This window comes from Mya arenaria, chromosome 16 (genome assembly GCF_026914265.1).
Source record: "Mya arenaria isolate MELC-2E11 chromosome 16, ASM2691426v1".
NCBI classification, from domain to species: Eukaryota; Metazoa; Mollusca; class Bivalvia; order Myida; family Myidae; genus Mya; species Mya arenaria.
In genome coordinates this window covers 34,289,658-34,310,714 of record NC_069137.1, presented here as the reverse complement: position 1 = coordinate 34,310,714, position 21,057 = coordinate 34,289,658, and the positions used below count along the sequence as shown (strand labels likewise).

The following is a 21,057-nucleotide window of genomic DNA, read 5'->3' as shown; positions in this document are numbered from 1 at the left end:
CATATGAAATGGCTGTCAGGCTACGTCGCCACATGTAATGGCTGCCATGCTACGTCGCCATATGTAATGGCTGCCATGCTACGTGGCAACATGTAATGGCTGCCATGCTACGTCGCCACATGTAATGGCTGCCATGCTACGTCGCCATATGTAATGACTGCCATGCTACGTTGCCACATGTAATGGCTGCCATGCTACGTCGCCACATGTAATGGCTGCCATGCTACGTCGCCGCATGTAATGGCTGCCATGCTACGTTGCCACATGAAATGACTGCCATGGCTGCCATGCTACGTTGCCATATGTAATGTCTGCCATGCTACGTCGCCACATGTAATGGCTCCCATGCTACGTTGCCACATGTAATGGCTGCCATGCTACGTTGCCATATGAAATGGCTGTCATGATAGGTCGCCACATGTAATGACTGCCATGCTACGTCGCCACATGTAATGGCTGCCATGCTACGTTGCCATATGTAATGTCTGCCATGCTACGTTGCCATATGTAATGTCTGCCATGCTACCTGCCATGCTACGTTGCCAACATAAACACACCAAAGCCTGCAAAGGAACGGGCGTGACCACACTTGTGGACAGTGTTCAGAAACTGCCACTATTCATTGGCGATACTTATTTGTAATTAAGCACTAAGACGAACATAAACTATTTCATCTTCGACAGATCTTTGCAAACGTGAGATGGCCATACACATTGAGTTTTTAAATGAATGCATTGGAGTGGACATCCTATATGCGGACTGGGGTAGGACATGTAAGACATGGACGGCGTTTCAATGTATAACAACGGAATTTTATTATGCAAAATAATACAAGTCTATATACAATTTTTAACAGACTACATATATGAAAATAATTACATATGCGGTTTATTTAAAACAACAACAACTTCTAAAGAACATAAATATTTCACTAACAATTGACGTGAAAAGCTAACAAACCAAGCAGGTTCATGTTGGAACTATGACACGTTAATCACAGCATATATATGTATCTGTAATGATATATCATCAATTGTACAATTTACCATTCGTTTAACAGGTTTATAAGTAAGCATTAATAATACATTAATTATTACTTGAAGCGGAGGTTCAACATCACAAGTCTCGACATCATGTAGACACTGGATTTGAAAAACAACAACACTGTTGAGTCAACTGATACTTCAACAACTCATTTTCGCTCCCAAATTTGTTTAAAAAAATGCAGTAACTCTACAAACATTGTCTTAAAACACCACTGCAATATTCTCGAATTAACCCGCAAACGGCATCATTGGTCTCCCAGCGGGTGGTCGCGCCGGCCCAAACATGTCTTGCATCGGCCCAGGTCTCATTTGCCCAAACTGGTTCGGCCCAAAGTTCATAAACTGTCCATCATTTGGAAGACCGAGCATTTGGCCCTGATTAAAGCCGGGAACAAGCATGCCTAGATTCTGTTGATTTTGTAAGGAAAACTGCTGTTGCTGTTGTTGTATATTGGGAAATTGTCTGAGATTTGGATTTGTAAAACCATTTTGTTGGTTATTGTTGATATTTGGATTTGCAAAGCTATTCTGCGGGCTGCCATTAGTGCCCATGTTTCCAAAATTGGGGTTCTGTTGAGCAAATGTCTGAGCATTTCCCGAAGCTTGTGACGCTTGTTGGTTGTTCCACAGGTTTCCTCGATTATTCGTTGGAAGTGCTTGGTCAACCGTTGGTCCGTTTTGATTAAATCCTCCAGTTTGCCCAATATTCATCAGTTGATTCTGGAAGGTGTTTGTTGGTAAAAGTCCTTGTCCTCTCGCAATTGTATTTTGCTGTTGCGTATTAAATGTTTGTTGGTTGCCCTGCCCTACCGTATTCCTGGGTAAAGTGTTAATTTGGGTGTTGATGTCCATCCCCGGCTGTCCTATTGTTTGTTGAACCTGTGTATTTCCATTATTTTGTTGAATTTGACTCACTAGTTGTCCATTAGTAACGGATTGTTGGTTCAAATTAGGTAACTTTCCCTGTAAGTTACTGAAACCATTGTTCATAGAACGTGATGGATCTTGGTTATTTATTGTAAGCTGACCGTTGCTTGACCGTCCTGGATTGCTTGTCAGAACGTTTTGCTGAGCATTATTATTTTGGTTGTTTATCGGTACATTTTGTTGACCAATATTAGGGTTGTTTATTGGTATATTTTGTCGACCAATATTATTTGGGTTGTTTATCGGTACATTTTGTCGACCAATATTATTTGGGTTATTTATCGGTATATTTTGCTGACCAATATTATTTGGGTTGTTTATCTGCATATTATTCGAAATGACAGCGTTATTGTTCATCTGAGTGTTCCCATTGTTGTTTTGTGCATTTTGCATGCTATTTATCAAACGATTCGTGTTAAATTGACCTTGCACCCACCTGTTGTTGGACAGCTGATTTAAATTATTCCGGTTAGACCCAGGACCATTGGGTGCATTCATTCCATTCACTTGGCTTTGCATGTTTTGCAGTTGATCAATCTGGTTATTTACTTGATTTGATATTGGTACATTGTTTGGCAGCATCTGGTTTGTCCTTGGGTCTTGGTTGATCTGCTCATTTCTATTAAACCCTGTCATAGTGTTAGCTTGTCCATTGCCCTGCATGCTGTTAATATTAGTTTCTTCACCGCCGTTGAAGCTTCCAATGAAACCGTTTCGTTGGTTGTTATTGACGTTATTAAATGAGTTTAATCTGTTTACGAGATTTGTTGCACTATTTGCATCCGGCCGATTTTGTCCGTTATTATTAACTATTGTATTAGAGGTTCCTGGAGTATTTTGCATGGTTCCAAAAACGTTTGCATTAATATTTCGGTTACCTTGTTGATCATTAAATCGATTTAGGGTATCGCTTAATCCTACCGTACGCATACTTTGATCTTGATTACTGTCTAATCCATTTACAATAACGTTGTTCATATTATTTTGTCGGTTTGTATTGACACCATTCATGGTATTCAAACCATTTATGTTTTGTAATCTGCCATTTCTTTGTAGCACTGGCCTGCCGATATCCATTGAATTGACAGGAAAATTATTAAGCACCTCGTTTAATTCAGTGTTGGTCTTTATCCTGTCTAAAGGTATAAACTCTGTCGTAGACAACCCAGGAACTTCTGCAGTAGGGGCAACGTTGGGGAAAGCCCCAGTGCCTGGGTTGGAGTTATCTACATCTTCCTTGTTGAGAACCTGAACATCTGGTTCGGTAACAAATCTATCGTCAGTGTTGCGACCAAGAATATGGTTTGTATGTCTAACATGGGGAATATCTAAATGTGTGGCTACGTCTGAGGCGACACTTTCCGTCTTCGTTCCTCCAGTGATTGCGATGAGATCTTTAGTGTCAGCATTTACCGGCTGTTCAGCGTTTATACTAGAAGAGGTGTCGTCAGAGTTCGTTTCGGGTTTCGAAGGAAATGGCGCCGGGGGGTACAGAAAGTCGACTTTCAGACCTTTGTTGCCTGGGTTTTTGCTGTTAGCTGCCTGCGACAAGTCACTTGTTGCGTCTACCTGCAGTGTCGTGGAAGGTGATTCATTGATTGTAGTTGTTACCGGGGGAGTCTTGGAATTTGTTGATGGTTTTGTTATTTCTGTAGGTGTAAGCGCTGTTGGTTTAGGTTCAACTTCTGCAGGGGTTGATTTCGTTGTGGTTGTTGGTTCCTCTTTCTTGATGTGACTTAGATCTACAAACTTTGACTTGACCATAAATCTTGGACCTTTAGACTGGTCCTTGAATTGCCCAGTAATCATCATTGTTGGTTTCTTGATGTTTTGTGATGTAGGTGGGGCTGGTGTCGTTGTTGTTTTCGCAGCGAAGTTATTCATTACTTGCATGGTAAGTTTTGGTCTCATTGAATTCTTGAAGGCAAAGTCTGTCGAAAAGGTAGGCAATGGTTTGATGCGGACTTTGTTTTCTGTTGGAGAAACGCCTAGAGTATCCATCGGATAGATAGGGCCAGTACTTACATCAGAAATCCCTAACTGAGTGAAATCTGTAGGCGCACTGTTTAAATTGGTGTCAAAGTCAAAAGTGTTTGTACTCTCACGTGACTTGGCGTTATCACTCATACTACTCAAGTCAACGCTATTTTTATTACCAGCCATGAATGAATCAAATGGATCAGAGTTTACATTGCCAGACGATACTCTTCCAAATATCGAACTCTCGGAGCCAACTGAATTGTCAATAAAAGTAATGCCATTGCTGTCTGGCGATGAGGAGAGGACGGCGTTGTTGTCAGTTCCGGTGTTTGTACTAGAATCAAAGTCACTATTAAATCTCGACCCGAAACTGCTAAACGGCAGATCACCTCCTGTTTCTGACCCCGTTGCTAAAGTATTCAGCCCAAAGCCTTGGTCTACAGGTGCATTTCCGGTTTCAAATATAAGAAACGGGTTATCAGCTGCGCTTGGTGTGTCCAACTTCGTTTGTAGTGTATTCTCACCAATGAAATCGCTGGGAGATGGGGCATCTAGGTCATTTGTATTGGTTGGCGCAAATGATGCCACATGATTGGTTGGTTTCTTTTTTGTCGTGTCGGAGTTGCCCATGAAAACAGGTAATGTTTCTGTTTTAAATGCGCTCTTTTTGCTGAAAACCATCCCCATGTCGTTCTGGGATTCTAGGAAGAAATAAAAATGCATGTCAATACAAATATAATGTATAAGATATTGATTTTTAAAATACATATAACTGTTTTCATTATATGTATTTTTTACGCAAATTGAACGGTTAGTATCGCTATACATAAACATAGAATTGTGCGTACACGTTTGCTATAATGTATAATTAACTACTAATAAAATGCACTTTTGGTATTATAAAATAATTCAAAACACAATTTCAATGCCAACTGTCTAATTTTGTATTTAATTAAACTACCATTTACCAGATTGAGGAAAGAAACCGCCAAAGTGAGACCAGGAGCTCCGGAGACTGGGTTTGGTCTTCGCGAGTCGCTCCACGGTCTTAGACAGTAGAATGTCGTTAGGTAACACTCTCTGAAATGTGAATAGCATTGTATTTATAATACGTCTCATATAATTTAGATATTTGAAAGTTCTGGTCGACAATATTTGATCTCTCTATCATTGCTAAAACACGTAGTCTTTTATAGTACAACAGAATGAAAGGGTCGTAACTGGTACGTAACGTTCAAATAGCCTAGCTATGCACCAGTCGCACCAGTCGTTGTTTGTCCAGGTCGTGTATTTATTAGTTAGAAATGTATCTTACACTGTAGTATTGCAATATATATGCATGCTTTTGGTGTTGACGATGCCATATAGTAAAATTTCTTTAAGATAAGTGTCATTTGAACATTTATTGCCCTATATCACACAAAATCAACGACCGAATATTTACGAAACCAACTAAATCACTAACGTTAACTAATAACTGCTTTAGGCAATCCTTACTTTAACAAATAGTCCTACCATAAACACAGCATTAACACCCCTTACCCAAGGTTGTACGTTAGCTGGCCTAGCCAAAACCCTAATCAACCACTTAGTAACATACCGAGAATGTATGGACGTCATTTTCGCTCGGTTTTGGGTCAGAGCCGGCGTGGAAAAATGTTATACCTTCCGGGTCAAGATCTTTGGCTGTTCCTATAAACAAATAAGCAGTTTAAACGAGGGCCGATCCAAAAACTTGCCGACATTTGAATCCGATAAGAGATTTGTTTAAACATACATGTAATAAGAAAGTACGTAATATTTACACAAACCCATTATTTTTGAACGAAATTGACAGTAAAGAATATGGTCCATATTGCAAAATGTGCAACAAATCATTTGAAATAAGAATGCTTAAACCCTTACCAAAATTGTGAAAACTATTTCAGGAGTTTCCGTTTATATCAGACTTTACGAGAACATGATATCTTAGAACATGTTATATAATATGGAGCTCTTGTTTCTGTTTCAGGATATTGTTATTTTTTTATATTTTTGTTGTTATAACATTGCAATAATACCTCCATGTAGTGTCCAGACTTTATTTAAGGGTTCACCATTGACCCGGTGTGTTGTCTGTAACACCAGCAGCATTGTCATGGCAACGGTTACGCCCAAGCTCCGTAAATCCATGCGCATTTTGTATTGTTTTCAAAATATTCCGAAACTGACGTTTGTTTTTATAACTATTTTGAAGACTTTTTGTAGATCTGCAGTTTTTATATTTAGATTTCTTGTCCGCTTGATAATTCTTTGCAAAAATATCCGTTTTATTTTTAACTAATTTAAATGAAGTTCGTTCCGGGGGGTTTTCTTGTCAATGTATTTATATGTTATGTATGTTCCTGTTATATTTCACAAAGTAAGTCACTTCAAACGTCCGCCGGAATTCCACCACTGTTAGTTAGCTGTGTCCGTCCAAGCACCTCGCACAATTCTGTTCACCCTGTTATGAAATCGGATACACAAATTGTATAAATATTTCACATATCAAAATATTTAAATACGTCAATAAGTTTGACAATTACGCGTTTATTCGTTTGACTCAAAACATCCCTGGGGCACACGGAAAACGTTTTGATGACGAGGCCCGTCAATAATCGTCATATTATGACTAATTGACTATCCTGTATGTACGATGTATGTGTATACATCGTATATATACAGTTATAACATGATTTCATACTTAACTCCCAGCATTTTTTCAGACATACACATACCAATATGGAAATGGTATCAGGTACGTAGATGGAAGTATCTATCACAGATCAGATGTTGAAAAAAACGAGACGGTAAAAACAAAACACACACACCTAAAGTAATAAATCCAATTTAAAGGCCACATACCTGAGTTTGTCTTGCATGGATGCACGAACACCTTCGTGAAAACAGTGTTTAAAAATCTTAAACATTCTCGAAAAGTCCCCTTTTTATCCCAGGTTTACCGTGTTTTTTAACAAGCAGTTCAGTTAATGATCGTGATATATTCATTAAATGTTCCTGAAAAAAATTCAAAAGTCCGTTTCTGTATTTGAACTATGTATGTGTTTTAAAATAGTAAACTTACATTTGGAATAAATATAGTCTATAGAATGACATCACGTGTTGAATCTTGTTGATCATACAACTACAGAAATGCGCTTTCTTCTTCAAAAACGCATTTCTGCTGTTTATGTAACTTTTTTTATTTATTAGTTTCTACACGATTGAATCGGTAGCCGGGCGTCGATTTTGTAAAGGAGAACAAATAGTTCTTTATGTTCAGTAGAAGTGGGTGTATGTGTGTTTAACGTGTTCATCAAGGTCTGCTCGAGCTTATTGGCTGCACGTCTTAACACTATCACGACTTCGGTTGTGTTTTAATGCCATAAGTGACATAAAATTCACAGTCATAATCATATAAGAATCTTCGACGAAACGGAGATTGTACGACGATCCCATTACTTAATCGTAAGCATTACGGAGAGTGTCCGGAGACGCCGTAATCAGGCTACGTGATAGTCGGTTCCATAGATTTGTGGAACCGACTTGATGTTCAAGTTTGCAACTGTAACACGCTAAATGGAATTAAGTTTTAAAGATACATACAAAGGCTCAACAGTATTATCTTGTCGCGGACAGACTTTCAAATATCCACCGTACAATAATCAGAAATGCTCGCAGCAATCTTAATGCACATCTTCATATAAAAAAAATCGTGGTAATCTTAATTGTGACTGTGGACAAGGCACAGAACAGCAGAACGTCATTTCTTTAAATGTAGTAGATACGGCGAACAACGCATGTTATTGTATCAAAATACTCGAATATTTCATCCTTTAAGTACATCAAAATTATTATTTGGAATAGAAAATTACACAGGCGATAAAACAGTGTGGTGTTTTTTTATTGAAGTCCTTAAGAATATATAATTAACCAAACTTTTCTTTTGATATCACCCTCAAGCACGATATAAATGTTTTGGGATGTTATTACAATGTGTTTTTTTTCTTTCGGTGGCAACCAATTTTCTTTTTTTCCTCAATTTAATAAGTTAATATTTTTTACTTTTTCTAGTTACGTTTTATCATAGATTTAAACGACATTGACGTTACATTGACGCCTGGGAAGGGCTGAAACTAATGTCGTCATAACCTGAAGCCCAACCCATTTGTTAGTTTTGTTTGATTGTATGTGTATGTGTATGTGTAAAGTTTATGTAATTTATACTGTAGACAAATATGAGTAAACTAAATGTACCGGCTACGGGCAGAATCTAAACGATTTATGTTCTTTCTTATGCTTTATTGAAAAGCAGTTAAAGCCGAAATCAGAGTTACGACTTGAATATTACGATTTTACGACAGTTATTGATACGGGTACATGAAGATTAAGTGTCTTAACTGGTACATCAGTTTATTTTTGGAAGTATATAGCGTGAACGGAATGTTTGTTCTTTTAATATAACTATGTAGTAATCAGAGCTGCTTGTCAAAAATCAACATGGTATAAATGTGATAAAATGCGTGATTTCTCAAAAAAGACTGTTTAGCTACAGCTGTATTTCATAAGTGAAGTTGTACGATTTTATAGGTGGGGCTGTGCGCTCAACTGCAGCTGTATTTCATAGGTGAGGCTGTGTGCTCAACTACAGCTGTATTTCATAGGTGAAGCTGTACGCTCAACTACAGCTGAATTTCATAGGTGAGGATATACGTTCAACTACAGCGTATTTCATAGGTGAGGCTGTACGTTCAACTACAGCTGTATTTCATAGGTGAGGCTGTACGTTCAACTACAGCTGTATTTCATAGTTGAGACTGTACGCTCAACTACAGCTGTATTTCATAGGTGAGGCTGTACGTTCAACTACAGCTGCATTTCATAGGTGAGGCTGTACGTTCAACTACAGCTGTATTTCATAGGTGAGGCTGTACGTTCAACTACAGCTGTATTTCATAGGTGAGGCTGTACGTTCAACTACAGCTGTATTTCATAGGCGAGGCTGTACGTTCAACTACAGCTGTATTTCTTAGGCGAGGCTGTACGTTCAACTACAGCTGTATTTCATAGGCGAGGCTGTACGTTCAACTACAGCTGTTTTTCATAGGCGAGGCTGTACGTTCAACTACAGCTGTATTTCTTAGGCGAGGCTGTACGTTCAACTACAGCTGTATTTCATAGGCGAGGCTGTACGTTCAACTACAGCTGTTTTTCATCGGCGAGGCTGAACGTTCAACTACAGCTGTATTTCATGGGCGAGGCAGTACGTTCAACTACAGCTGTATTTCATGGGCGAGGCAGTACGTTCAACTACAGCTGTATTTCATAGGCGAGGCTGTACGTTTAACTTCAGCTGTATTTCATAGGCGAGGCAGTACGTTCAACTACAGCTGTATTTCATACGTGATGCCGATCGGCATGGCCACCTTCTTTTAATAAACAGTAATTATATCAACAACACGACATCAATATATCTGCTTATATATGGAAATACGTGTACGGCAGATATTGTCGTATTAATCATGCGCATGTTCGCGCGCACCATTTTGTTTTCAAAATCAACCCGTTATATACAATTGTATATATATTTATATAAGTCCATAGGCAAACAATGTTTGCAGTATTGACTGTGTTGTTAAATACACACAGAGCGTAAAGAACGAGGCGAGATGAAATTTCAACCTTTTTTGTATGTATTTTTTATTTAGAAGGGCCATGGCAGTGGATGAAATCAAATTTGGAAACCATACCGCTCTTTTCTTGTTTTCTTTCGGAGAAAGAGAAATAAAGCACGACGGGCCTCAAACAGTGATATTTTAAATTTCACGTTTGACTTACAACAATTTATAGCAGGAGCCTTGAATTTTAAGGAAGTCACATATTATTATTATGAAATAAATTACTAAGAAAGGGTTAGGGTTTTCTGACATTTTTACAGCAATCGTAACTACTCGGCCATCTCCGGCAAGATACGTTGACCGTAACAGCTCGTAAAATGTACCTGTATTATTTTTATATATTTCTGAGTGTGACAAAAATTAATACATAACATAACATAACATAACATAACATAAAATATCTTTATTCAGCATTAAACGGCATATGTACATTTATAGCTTTATAATAAAGTACACTATGGAACAGTGAAGACACAAATTATTTACAGAGAGGTCAAGCATTCAAGAAAGTAGAAGTCATGTGACAAAAAACATATACTATACACAATAAATAAACATCTGTCAATAAAGAATACATAGCTAGGGTGGGAGTGTTATGAATCCGCGGTTAAGACCTCACATCTAAAAAATAGACCTACCATGAGGGACATTACCAGGGTCCCTATTCACTGATGCCGCGTGTAAAAGCTCTTATCTGGGTTGTTACAATCTTTCTATGCACCCCGCTCCCCCACCCCCAATTCATAGATCAGCTATTAGCTGCCTACTCAGTCGAGCTTTATTAAAGCTGCACTCTCACAGATTTACCGTTTTTACAACTTTTTTATTTTTAGTCTTGGAAAGAGCAAATTGTTGCGAAAATATCTACAAACTAATGCTAAAAGAGTGTTGACACAAGATCGGATCTCAGATTTTCATATTTCCGTTCGAAAATTAATGTTTAATGCATAAAACATTAATTTTTGAAATTCAATATAAAAATCTGCGATCTTTTTTTTTTTGTCAGCAGTCTAATATCACTTGTTCCCATGGATTTTTGCAAAAATTGGCTCGTTCCAAGACAAAAAATAAAAAAGTTGTCAAAACGTTCAGATGAAATCTGTGAGAGTGCACCTTTAAATAAATAAGTATCAATACAGAGGAGCTGAATTCACACAACCTGATATTTATTAGTTGGCGCCCTGGGCGCCGACTATATTTTGATAGGAATTACTTTAGAAATATTCCAACTTGACTTCTGTAGTTCATAAATTGCAGAACAATGCTTTCAATAGTTTAGTGATAAAATATGAAGTTTTTGAATGTTTTATAAAACTTTACTCTTTAATTGATAAAGAAACCTTAAATCATAATAGACCTGCTTATCATTTTGAAAATTTTGATTTACACGGTACTATTACAATATCCGTTATGTTTGTAAACCTCCTACGCAGTAATCTCCCTTGGTGACGGGAAAAATGCCGAGTTTTGAAAAATTAACCTTGAGCTTAATTGTTTGTTTTGAAAATGTCATTCGAAAGAATGAACTCTAGATCATTCCCTCTTGATGTATATTATTTGTATCCCCGTTCTATATACTCATATGAGTGAAATGTGTTACAAAAATGTATACAAAATATAAAGCAAGGAATTCACATAACATGCCGGTACAAATAAAAGGTGAATTTCATGTTATTGAAATCTATGTACTATACCATATTTCTTCCGAAGAAACGTTTGTATATTTTTGTTATAATTTAGTTTTAGCTTGGGAAAAAACCCAGAATATCTATAATTCCGGGCTTAAACTATTGTAACAATATTATAATATTAACCATAATGTCCTTCAAGCATGTGTACACCCAACATAAAAACAAATATTATCATTGAAATAATAACCACTTTTGGTTATCTGCATACACGTTTTTCTTCTTATTTCATTGCGCCGACTTGATGCTATGCATCAACTTTTTTCTTGATGCTTTTATGGTTGTATGTTTTGCTTGAGAAGTATCCAATTTATAGTAGTGAAAGACAAACACAAGACGTGAGTCTGCTAGTGCTACTAAGTTTATTCTACAAGTGAAGTCCAGTGGTCAAATAAGGGTACACGTATTAATAGATCTATAGTCTGTTTCATAATAGAACAGTTTAAATTTACAGTCTAAATTTATCTGAAATAAAATGTTATCAATATATCGAACTCCATCCAGTTAAGTTCAGTAGTGCATCTATTTTGGTCAAATAGCCCCCACACTTTTGGTCAAATAGCCCCAACTTGCAAAAAAATGGTCAAAACGCACCCAATCTCATCAAAACGCCCCCATTATTTAAAATTACATTTAAAGGTAAGTTGTAATATTTGTAAGATATTTGAAGGTATGTTGTAATATTTTTAAGATATTTGTATTTATAATTGAAGGTATGTTGTAATATGTGTAAGATATTTGTATTTATATTTGAAGGTAAGTTGAAATATTTTTAAGATATTTGAATGTATATTTTAATGTCAGTTGTAATATTTTTAAGATATTTGTATTTATATTTGAAGGTAAGTTGTAATATTTTTAAGATATATTACATTTACATAATTGCTAATCAAACAAAACCATTTGTTGATAATTAAAATGTTTAAAAAAAATGCACATATTAAAGACTTATAAATTAGAAAAGATAGGGCATCTTAATTATCACATTGCTATTCGTATGTTTTTGGTATGTGACATGTTAATTGATGACTACTAGTGCAAAATGGCAAGAAACTCTTTAATGTTGCTAAATGTGCAAAATAAATAACCAGCTTCATCATACTCATGTTTTTTTCTAAAGTAGCACGTTTTATTGTTTTCAAGCGAAATATATTAGATGAGTATTGATCTTGGAACCAGCACGACCAGGGGACGAATGTGCCTCTCACATAAGAGACATATTCATAGCACTGAGGGACCTCAATTCCGCCGACCACCTTGAGCCGCTACTGAACTACATAATGATGTAATAATATAGTATTTAAAGTAATATTTTAAAACATTATCTGGTAAAATTGTCAGATTTATTAATATACAAATAATGTTAATTGCACTTCATTTGTAAAAGTAAAGGTTTAAAAATGTTTTGGAATAACATAAGTATGCATACATACATATAAAAAAAGAAAAGAAAAGTGAGGGCGTTTTTTTGGGGCTATTTGACCAATTTTAAAATGTGAGTGGGGGCTATTTGACCAAAATGTGGGCTATTTGACTTGGAAAAAATAGATACGATAAGATAAGATAAGATTTATTTAAAGTCGGCAAGACAGATATACAGACAACATAAGCTCTGATTAGCTTTTACAACCGACTATTTAATAAATGTATATGGATAACAAGCAGCTACAAGAAAGTAAAACTTACATAATTACAGCATAAAAGCTATGGGAGACATGCTAATCTTACCAAAGGTTTAAAAGAGCTTAAAAAATTATTACTACATGGCAAAAAATGTAAATGACATAAGTGTGTTTGTTTTAAAAAACGGCATAAGAAATCAAAATATCAGCTCAAATCAGATTTGAAGTGACCTGATTAGCATGCTACTCATAGTAAATAAAATTAAATCATTTGATATAAATTATTAAATATTATACTATTACCGACATGGCACACAGAAAATCACAATTATGCTAGGTTACAGGTATCCAGGTTATACAAGATAGACATGCATGCTATTTTCTAAAGCAGCTAACCAAAAGACACAGCAAATCACAATAATGCTAGCTAAGGGTACAGGTATCCAGGTTATACAAGATAAGCAGACATGCATGATATTTTCTAAAGCAGCTAACCAAGAGACAAAATAATGCAAGCAACACAATGCAAAATAAGGCAGAAATACGAAAGCATAACTAAGCAAGATAATGTTTGAGTACAAAACAATGCAAACTGAGGTAAGAATACAGAGCAATACAAACAACACAGTTAAAACAATGCAAGCAAACAGAAAAAAACCCAGATCATGCAATTAACATACATGTATGTGGGTTGCTAACAAGAACTACAGATCAGAAAAAAGCTATACCTGTGCTATGTTTTAGGCCCATGAACAAGCAACACATTTACATTCTTTACCATTCCAATTTGACATTAAACTTTTAAACTGATTAAAATTTGTGCTAGAGCGATATTCTTCGGGAAGGGAGTTCCATAGCACAGGCGCAGCAAATCTGAATGTGTTCTTACCGTAGGTGGTAGAGCAATACGGGGTACCTGCAAAATATTAGAGTATCTGAAACCTAAGTTTGAGTTTCGTTGAACAACAAGATTTTGAAGAACAACGGGTGATATTTGAACAACGGGTGATATTTTGTTAACTATTCTATAAGTTTCATTAGCCATGGTACGCATCCTTCTGACATGAAGTGTTGGTAAAATTACTTTTGTTAACAAATCTTGATAGGGTGAGCAGAAGACAAATCTAAGCGCCATTTCCTGAAGTTTTTCCATTTTCTTAGTATTAGCTTCACCGCAAAAATGCCAAGTCATTGGACAAAAAATTGAAATTTGACAGAATGAAGGTATGGAAGACAATTAATCGGTTTAGCTTACCCAAGATTATGTCCGATTCTCTTTAGAATGTTAAGCTGTTCAGCTGCTTTCTTGCATAAATAACCAATGTGGAGATCAAATTTAAGTTTGTAGTCAATATGAATCCCTAGCAGTTTTACAGACTCTTCACATGTAATTTCAGTGTTGCCAATGTTAAAGCTCGGATGTTTTAAATGGGTTTTATTACCAACAGCAATGGCTTGAAACTTGCTTGCATTTTATTACAAGTAAACCAATCTATTAGGATTTTACTTTTATCCTGTACAGTAAAACTGATTTAACTTCATCAAAATTCTTGGAATGATAAGACAGTGTATTGTCGTCTGCATAGTTGTATAAGGTGCCTTTATGAATGAAGTACAAAATATCATTAATGAAAACATTGACCAATTGGGGACCAAGTATAGATCCTTGAAACACCTTTGCTTATTTCGGCCCAGGAACTTACTAAATTTATGACGGTAAAGTTGGAAGGTAGTTGGTAGTTGGGGATTCGAATAATCAACTACTTACCAGTTGCCAGTTGGGGATTCGAATATTCAACAACCTGCTAGTTGCCAGTTGGGGATTCGATAAACACTGTTTTAATTCACTTTTATTGGTATATTCGCCAGTCGGATATTCGACCATTTCCAGTCGATTATTCGCGAATGTTCAACTGCAAACCAGTCAGTAGTTGGGGATTCAGATTATGCCTATATATATGGTTTTAAAGGTCACATATGGGAAAATTAATCGCCAAATGTTTCTCTATGCATGTACACATATGTATCTTTGCAACAAACACTGTATACAATTTTTCTCGTATATTTGACAGTCGGACATTCGACCATTTCCAGTCGATTATTCGCGAATATTCAACTGCTTACCAGTCAGTAGTTGGGGATTCAGATTATGTCTATATACGTATATGGTAGATGGAAGCCTAAACAAGGTTTAAATCTGGGATTGAAGAGTTGTTCGCCCCAGCATATTTAAACTGAATATCTATATTATACGCCGGTCCATGTTGACAGTTTCACTCGCACAAGTAGGTAGGAACAACAGCATATACTATAATACATGTACATGTATGTACATATTGCTTTTAGTCACTACTTCAAGTTATTTAGTACAGTCAAACTTCAAGTTATTTACTAGAAGAAAATAAACCCTGAAACACTTTTCTATTCCGATTGTTAATCAAGTTATTTACTACAATAAAATAAATCCTGAAACACGTATCTATTCCGATTGTTATATAAATACTATTGCCAGTTGAATTCTAAATTAAATCTAATTATTGTAATGTTCTCACCATAAACATGTTTATGCAATATATTAGTGCATTAATATATATATATCTAAATAATATTGTATGTGATCGTTTCATTGTTTAACATCGAAAACACCCTCGGGTATTGCCCCATAGTATTTACATGAAGGTAAATTCCTTCACCGCTTGGTCTCTTAAACACGTGCCATTCAAATTAGAAATTGAATTCATTTCTCGCCAACAGAAAAATTAGCATGCTATTTAGTATTGTAGAAAATATACCGCGCCGATCGCATTGTGTTGTTGCTTGCGTAATATAAGTAATTATGTGTGTAAAATAATGGTACGAATGTATATAAAATTTGAAACATATTGAGTACGAATAAATAAATTTCCGTGAAATTCCGTGGCTTACGGAAAACGCGTAGTAATATATTGTGTCTGATACCTAATAAAAAGAATATGTAGCTTGTACGAAATGTGTTTGCTTCCTTTAAATATTCTCTATCACATGTTTACATATTTTGACTTACATTTAAAACCAACTCCAAACTAAAGCCGAACCAGACAGCGAACTATTTGCCGGATGTCAATACAACCTAAATGTGTTGTTCGGTCAGTGTTATGGCGGATTTAGACATTTCATAAAAATTCAGTTTTCGATGAAATATTGCATCGTTTCTTTTTTGAAGCGTTTTATAAACATTGCCCATGGTTAGCAATAAGCTATAAAAGTCCTTATATCGTCTCACTAACGAAACGTCAGAAAAATGACGTCCTTTTCGCCATTTACCCCACCAGTTGTGAAGAGGTTGCTCAGTCACAAGAAAGGCGATTCTGACCGAGAAGATAAATGGTCTGAAAAGGCGGTTAAAAGCCTAGTTAAGAAGCTGAAAAAGTCTGGTGGCCTTGATGAATTGGAAAAGTCCATAACTAATCAGGACGCCACAACAAAATGCATTACTATTCCTCGGTAAGCAGTGAGTGTGATTTACGTTGTGTGTTCGCATTTTTTCAATTAAAATTATTCAAAACTTGAGGTGATAAAAATATGTAGATGAATCTACATGTTATAACAGTATGACATTCTCGACAAAGATGTAGACACAATAGCATAGATGTAGTGAGTGTGGGTAAGAACAAGCGGTCCCTTTAGCTCAGTCAGTAGAATGCAGTGCAAGTCCAAGTAAATGTTTGTGGACATATTTTTTTATATGGCAAATCTGTTACGTACAAATTGTTTTATCGCCATTGTGGGCCATTCATTCAGATTGGGATTTTGGGCATTAATAAATCTATAAAAGATCATTAAAACAATAATACAATGAAAACTGCAAGAACAAGCCATACAGTACACTCAACGAGTTAGACCCACTTTCCTCGCTCACTCCGAGGGATAAAGTCGATGATCGCGGGTTTCCTCCGAGGGTAAAACTGTTGCCCTCGCTAAAATTCCCCCGAGTTCCTCCGAGTGGCTGGCTTACCGCCGAGTTTAATATGAACGATAACGTTGAGAATCGTCCGATTTTATGATCCCGCGGCGGAACTCCGAGTCTAATCAGATAAGCAAGAAATCATTCTTGTTTAGAAGTTATTTATTTTTATGCTTATGCACATTGTTAAGCGTAAAAGATTCTTACATGTACCAACGTTTAATTTGTATTTATGTCCGTAAACGCCAATTGAATATTGTCTTTGATTATAAACATTGAATCATTAAAGTATATCCACCTCTGACTTCAAGCGCGTGATCAATACAATGTAGAATATACTATTTATTATTGGTGGTTAAAAATAGCTATGACGTTTCATGGAATTTTCCACAGAAAACGAGGCAAAGAAGGCCTTCAACACCATGCGCTGTGAACTTTGAACGCGTGTTTGACCTCCTGATTTTCCGAAAATGTGTAACATAGAATTTCTCAGAAGAAAAATGTTTATCAGTCATTAGCAAAAACACATGCATAAGATGCATGTGCAACTAGTGAAATACGACTGCATTCTTGTGGTAAGCTAACTTAATGCAAAACGGGCAGAGGAAAAAGAATAATAGCAATTTACTGGAGCCGTCGTAATCAGTTGAAAATTTTAATACAATAAATATAACTTTAGCGTAGATTCTTATCTAGTGTCCGCAGAGTTTCGCGGAGTTAACCCCTCCGAGGAACGCCGAGTTCATTATTCTTCGGTCGACTGATCACCCTCCGAGGGCCTTAAATTCAAACTCCGAGGAACGCGGACAGTCGATAAAATCATTTTGTTGTCCGCGATAGCAAAAATCCGCGGAGGGAAACGGAAAGTGGGTCTAACTCGTTGAGTGTACTGTATCATATATGTTTTTTTGTATTAGTTCTTTGTAGAAAATCTTTCTTAAGAAAACATAATGGGTACCGCAAAGAGCCATAGTGTTCAGAAGTTTGATATGCAAAATTGTTATCTGTGTCATAAGAAGCTTTGTTTACCCATTTTTTAATGGAATTAATGCTTGTTTTGTGCAAAATACTTCTGCAGTTACATGGTGAAATAAAAGTATAATCCTTTTTAATTTCAAACATCAAATACTTCTCTTTATTCAAACTTAATATTTTTCAAACCCGTTCAGACGTTTAGGGAAAAGAAGAATGCCTTTTTGAATGTCAATTATTTTAGACTAAGTGCAGTGCTAGTGTCCCGGCAGCTGTGAGTTTGAGCCCAAAATATTTCTAGCTAGGGTTACTTATAGAAATAAAGTTCTCATGAAAGTAAGGTACTGTTAACTTAATTTGGTCTTTACTTCTATGCACAATCTAGTCAGGTCAGTGTCATGCTATGAAAGTGAATGTCATACTTAGCGCATCTCTAATACAGCTCAAACGGTATGCCCAATATTTAAATAGACCAAACAACACATTTTTACATGCAATCTTTGAAAACAATTCTGAGGACAGATATTCTTATATCTATAGACTAGTAAACTGTAATGCATAGTTTTTTTATTAAAGTATTGTCTTTTTACTGTTAAAAGGAAGGCCGGTCTGCCAACTTTTTTAATTTATGACAATTGATTCAATCAAAATTTAAAGTTCATGTTTGTTATTGTAACTCCAAAAGCGAGTCATCTTCATTCTTTGAACTAGAAAGTGTATTTTACCTGAAGGTGAAGGTAATTGGCTCAAGAGTGTAAATAATAATTGATGGAGTAGTAACAGAGTGTGTATACTATGTGATTAATTGCGTCATTAATGCTCTATCGGAAGGCAATATTTTGGTTTAAATGTAGACTTCAAACAAAGATAACTTTACTAGTTCTTCACCATTTTAAATGAAACCTAGCGCAGTCAACACCGCTTACAGGGCCCCACCTTCGTTCTTTTATCAGAGTTTGATTGAGTCTTTAAACACTTCGACAAACCGTTTCACAAAACCGCTGCCTGATGAAACACTGTCAAAGCATTATTTTGGAAACAGGTTTGTTTCAGTGTTTGAGAAATTTAATCACCTTATCAAACTCCAGTAATTCAACAAAGACAGGGCTCTTTAAGTGCCATAGACTGAACTTTGTTTCCTTTAAAATGGTGAAGAAAAATAAAAGTTATCTTTGTTTTAAGTCTTCATTCCTAGAATATTGCCTTCCGTTGTAGCATTTATGACGTAATTTATCATTGTGGTATACACACATCGAGTTACAAAAAGTGAAAAAATATATTTGTAAATTACACAATCATGTTCCATTCTATGTTATAAGATATAATGAAATGTGGGTAACAGGTTTTATTTTTGTGGCTTCCATCTGTCCAGGTCCAATCATTTTTGTTGCTTATTTGGCACTCTTTTTTATGCTTTATTTATGCTTGAGATATAATCTTTTAACCAATCTATTTTTTTGTATTTTATTATTTTGCTTTAATATGTAATCATACATGTATGCATCATCCATCATGTTTTGTACTTATACTAATATAATTTATTTACACTGTAGTATATGTACATTGTTCATTTCATCTCATCAGGTCTCCAATAGATTCCCCGCTGTAAGTTGATTCATTATTCTCGTTTCTGTTACCAACAATAACCTTGTACTAGGGCTTTTTATGCTACAAGAGTTTAACAAATTATTTGAGAAATTATTTATGATAACAGACTGTTATTCTAATTGAATGGATTTTTGGTCAAGAGTCGAAAGCCTTGATTTTATATAAAAAAAAGATCCACTTTGGGCAAAATTCTAGAGATGCATGGGTGAAAGTTTTCCTGATTTTGAAAGGCTCCAGGAATATTTTTTTCCAAATCATGTAAATCTTGGAGGTTGGGTTGGGGGTGGCTCATGGATTGGAATTCATCTGTTTGATAATATCACCTAAAGTAACAGTTGTAACCACACAGCAATCTGTGGCAAGCTTCTGTGTTCCTATTGACGACCGCAGGCCCAGAGCATTTTTTTGGTTTTTCGCTTTTCCTACCTTTCACCCATGTCGCAAAAATAAGTCGCAAATAACTATATTAACATTGTAAATACATATAGATAAATCACTGTTACTAACATTTCAAAGTTTCGATATTGAGAAATACAAGTATAAAAAGCCCAAGTAGCAAATCATAATTATTGGACACTTGGTAAAATTACAAAATGTCATAACGGCATTATACACACAACTTCAGGACTGTTATATGTTCATTATATATGTACAGTGCTCCATAAATCATGTTCCTACATAAATTTTGCCAAATTCTTTGGCAATGGTGGTGCTGAATTATTAAAAATATTTAAATTAACAGATTTGTATGGTAAGCCAATGATAATGATTATCTAACTTACTGAAATGGTTTTACTGAGTGTCAATTTCTGCATGTGTTTCATGGGTTATGTTGGAGAAAAGTTTCATGTTAACAAATCAGTTTTCAGTTTTTGTTTAACTGCATGCATGAGGTTATCATATTTATTTAGAGTAAATATTTGCATTTTAAGTTCATAATCACTATTTGTAATAGCACCAGAAAGTGATTGTGATATACTTAAATTAGACACAGATGCCAATTGTTTTTTGAGAGCCCACATATTCTTTATCAATGCCAAGAAGTACTGTGATAATAAAGGGTTAAAGTCAAACCTTTTTTAGTTCACCTGAGCACTTTGTGCTCAGCTTGAGCTATTGTAGTAGGGAGATTGTCTGTGGTCTGACCATCATCAAATGTGCTCTTTTGTGATAGGTCAACTCCAACTTAAATATTGTAAGAGTATGTTTTTGAATGTGATAGTGGGCCATCTTGTCCCTCTTGCTTTGTATTGTTCAAATACTTTCTTTTTTTCTGAATCTAAACTTTCGAGTTCTTAAGTGTGTTAGTACATGTACGAATAGGTAATCTGCCGGACTGTGCAAAAGCATTAAGTAAACTTAAAATACCAAAAATGTGATCAGTACCATGGTTTGTGTAGGTGTTGGCTGTGGTGTTGGTTTGATAAATGAGTTCCAGCTAGATGGTCTGCCCTACACTGGTGGTTGTAGAGGAGCCACTGTAAATGCCCCTCCCCAGGTGGCTGTAGAGGAGCCACTGTTAATGCCCCTCCCCAGGTGGCTGTAGAGGAGCCACTGTTAATGCCCCCTTTC

At 35.9% G+C, this 21,057-nt stretch overlaps 2 protein-coding genes across 2 annotated transcripts in view; one reads left to right on the top strand and one right to left on the bottom strand.

Annotated features, from left to right (window-relative positions):
* Window positions 1-1,274: 1,274 nt before the first annotated feature.
* LOC128221574 (uncharacterized) lies at window positions 1,275-6,131 on the bottom strand. The gene is made up of 5 exons (XM_052930178.1): window positions 6,014-6,131; window positions 5,554-5,645; window positions 4,922-5,033; window positions 3,078-4,654; window positions 1,275-1,766 (listed from the first exon to the last, which is right to left on the bottom strand). Exons 1-5 carry the CDS (start codon window positions 6,129-6,131, stop codon window positions 1,275-1,277), a joined length of 2,391 nt encoding a protein of 796 aa, XP_052786138.1.
* Window positions 6,132-16,092: 9,961 nt separating this feature from the next.
* The window catches only part of LOC128221939 (mothers against decapentaplegic homolog 3-like), a 62,265-nt gene continuing 57,300 nt past the window's right edge, over window positions 16,093-21,057 (top strand). Inside the window, exon 1 of the mRNA XM_052930651.1 lies at window positions 16,093-16,445. Within this exon, the coding sequence (XP_052786611.1) occupies window positions 16,243-16,445 (203 nt within the window). The 5' untranslated portion in view covers window positions 16,093-16,242. The remainder of the gene's footprint in view (window positions 16,446-21,057) is intronic.

Excerpts from the sequence above, each read along its gene's own strand:
- LOC128221574 (XM_052930178.1), bottom strand. The coding sequence starts at position 6,131 with ATGCGCATGGATTTACGGAGCTTGGGCGTAACCGTTGCCATGACAATG. Across the intron at positions 5,034-5,553 it reads ATGACGTCCATACATTCTCG|AGAGTGTTACCTAACGACAT; the intron begins GTATGTTACTAA and ends TTCACATTTCAG. Across the intron at positions 4,655-4,921 it reads CGGTTTCTTTCCTCAATCTG|AATCCCAGAACGACATGGGG; the intron begins GTAAATGGTAGT and ends ATTTCTTCCTAG.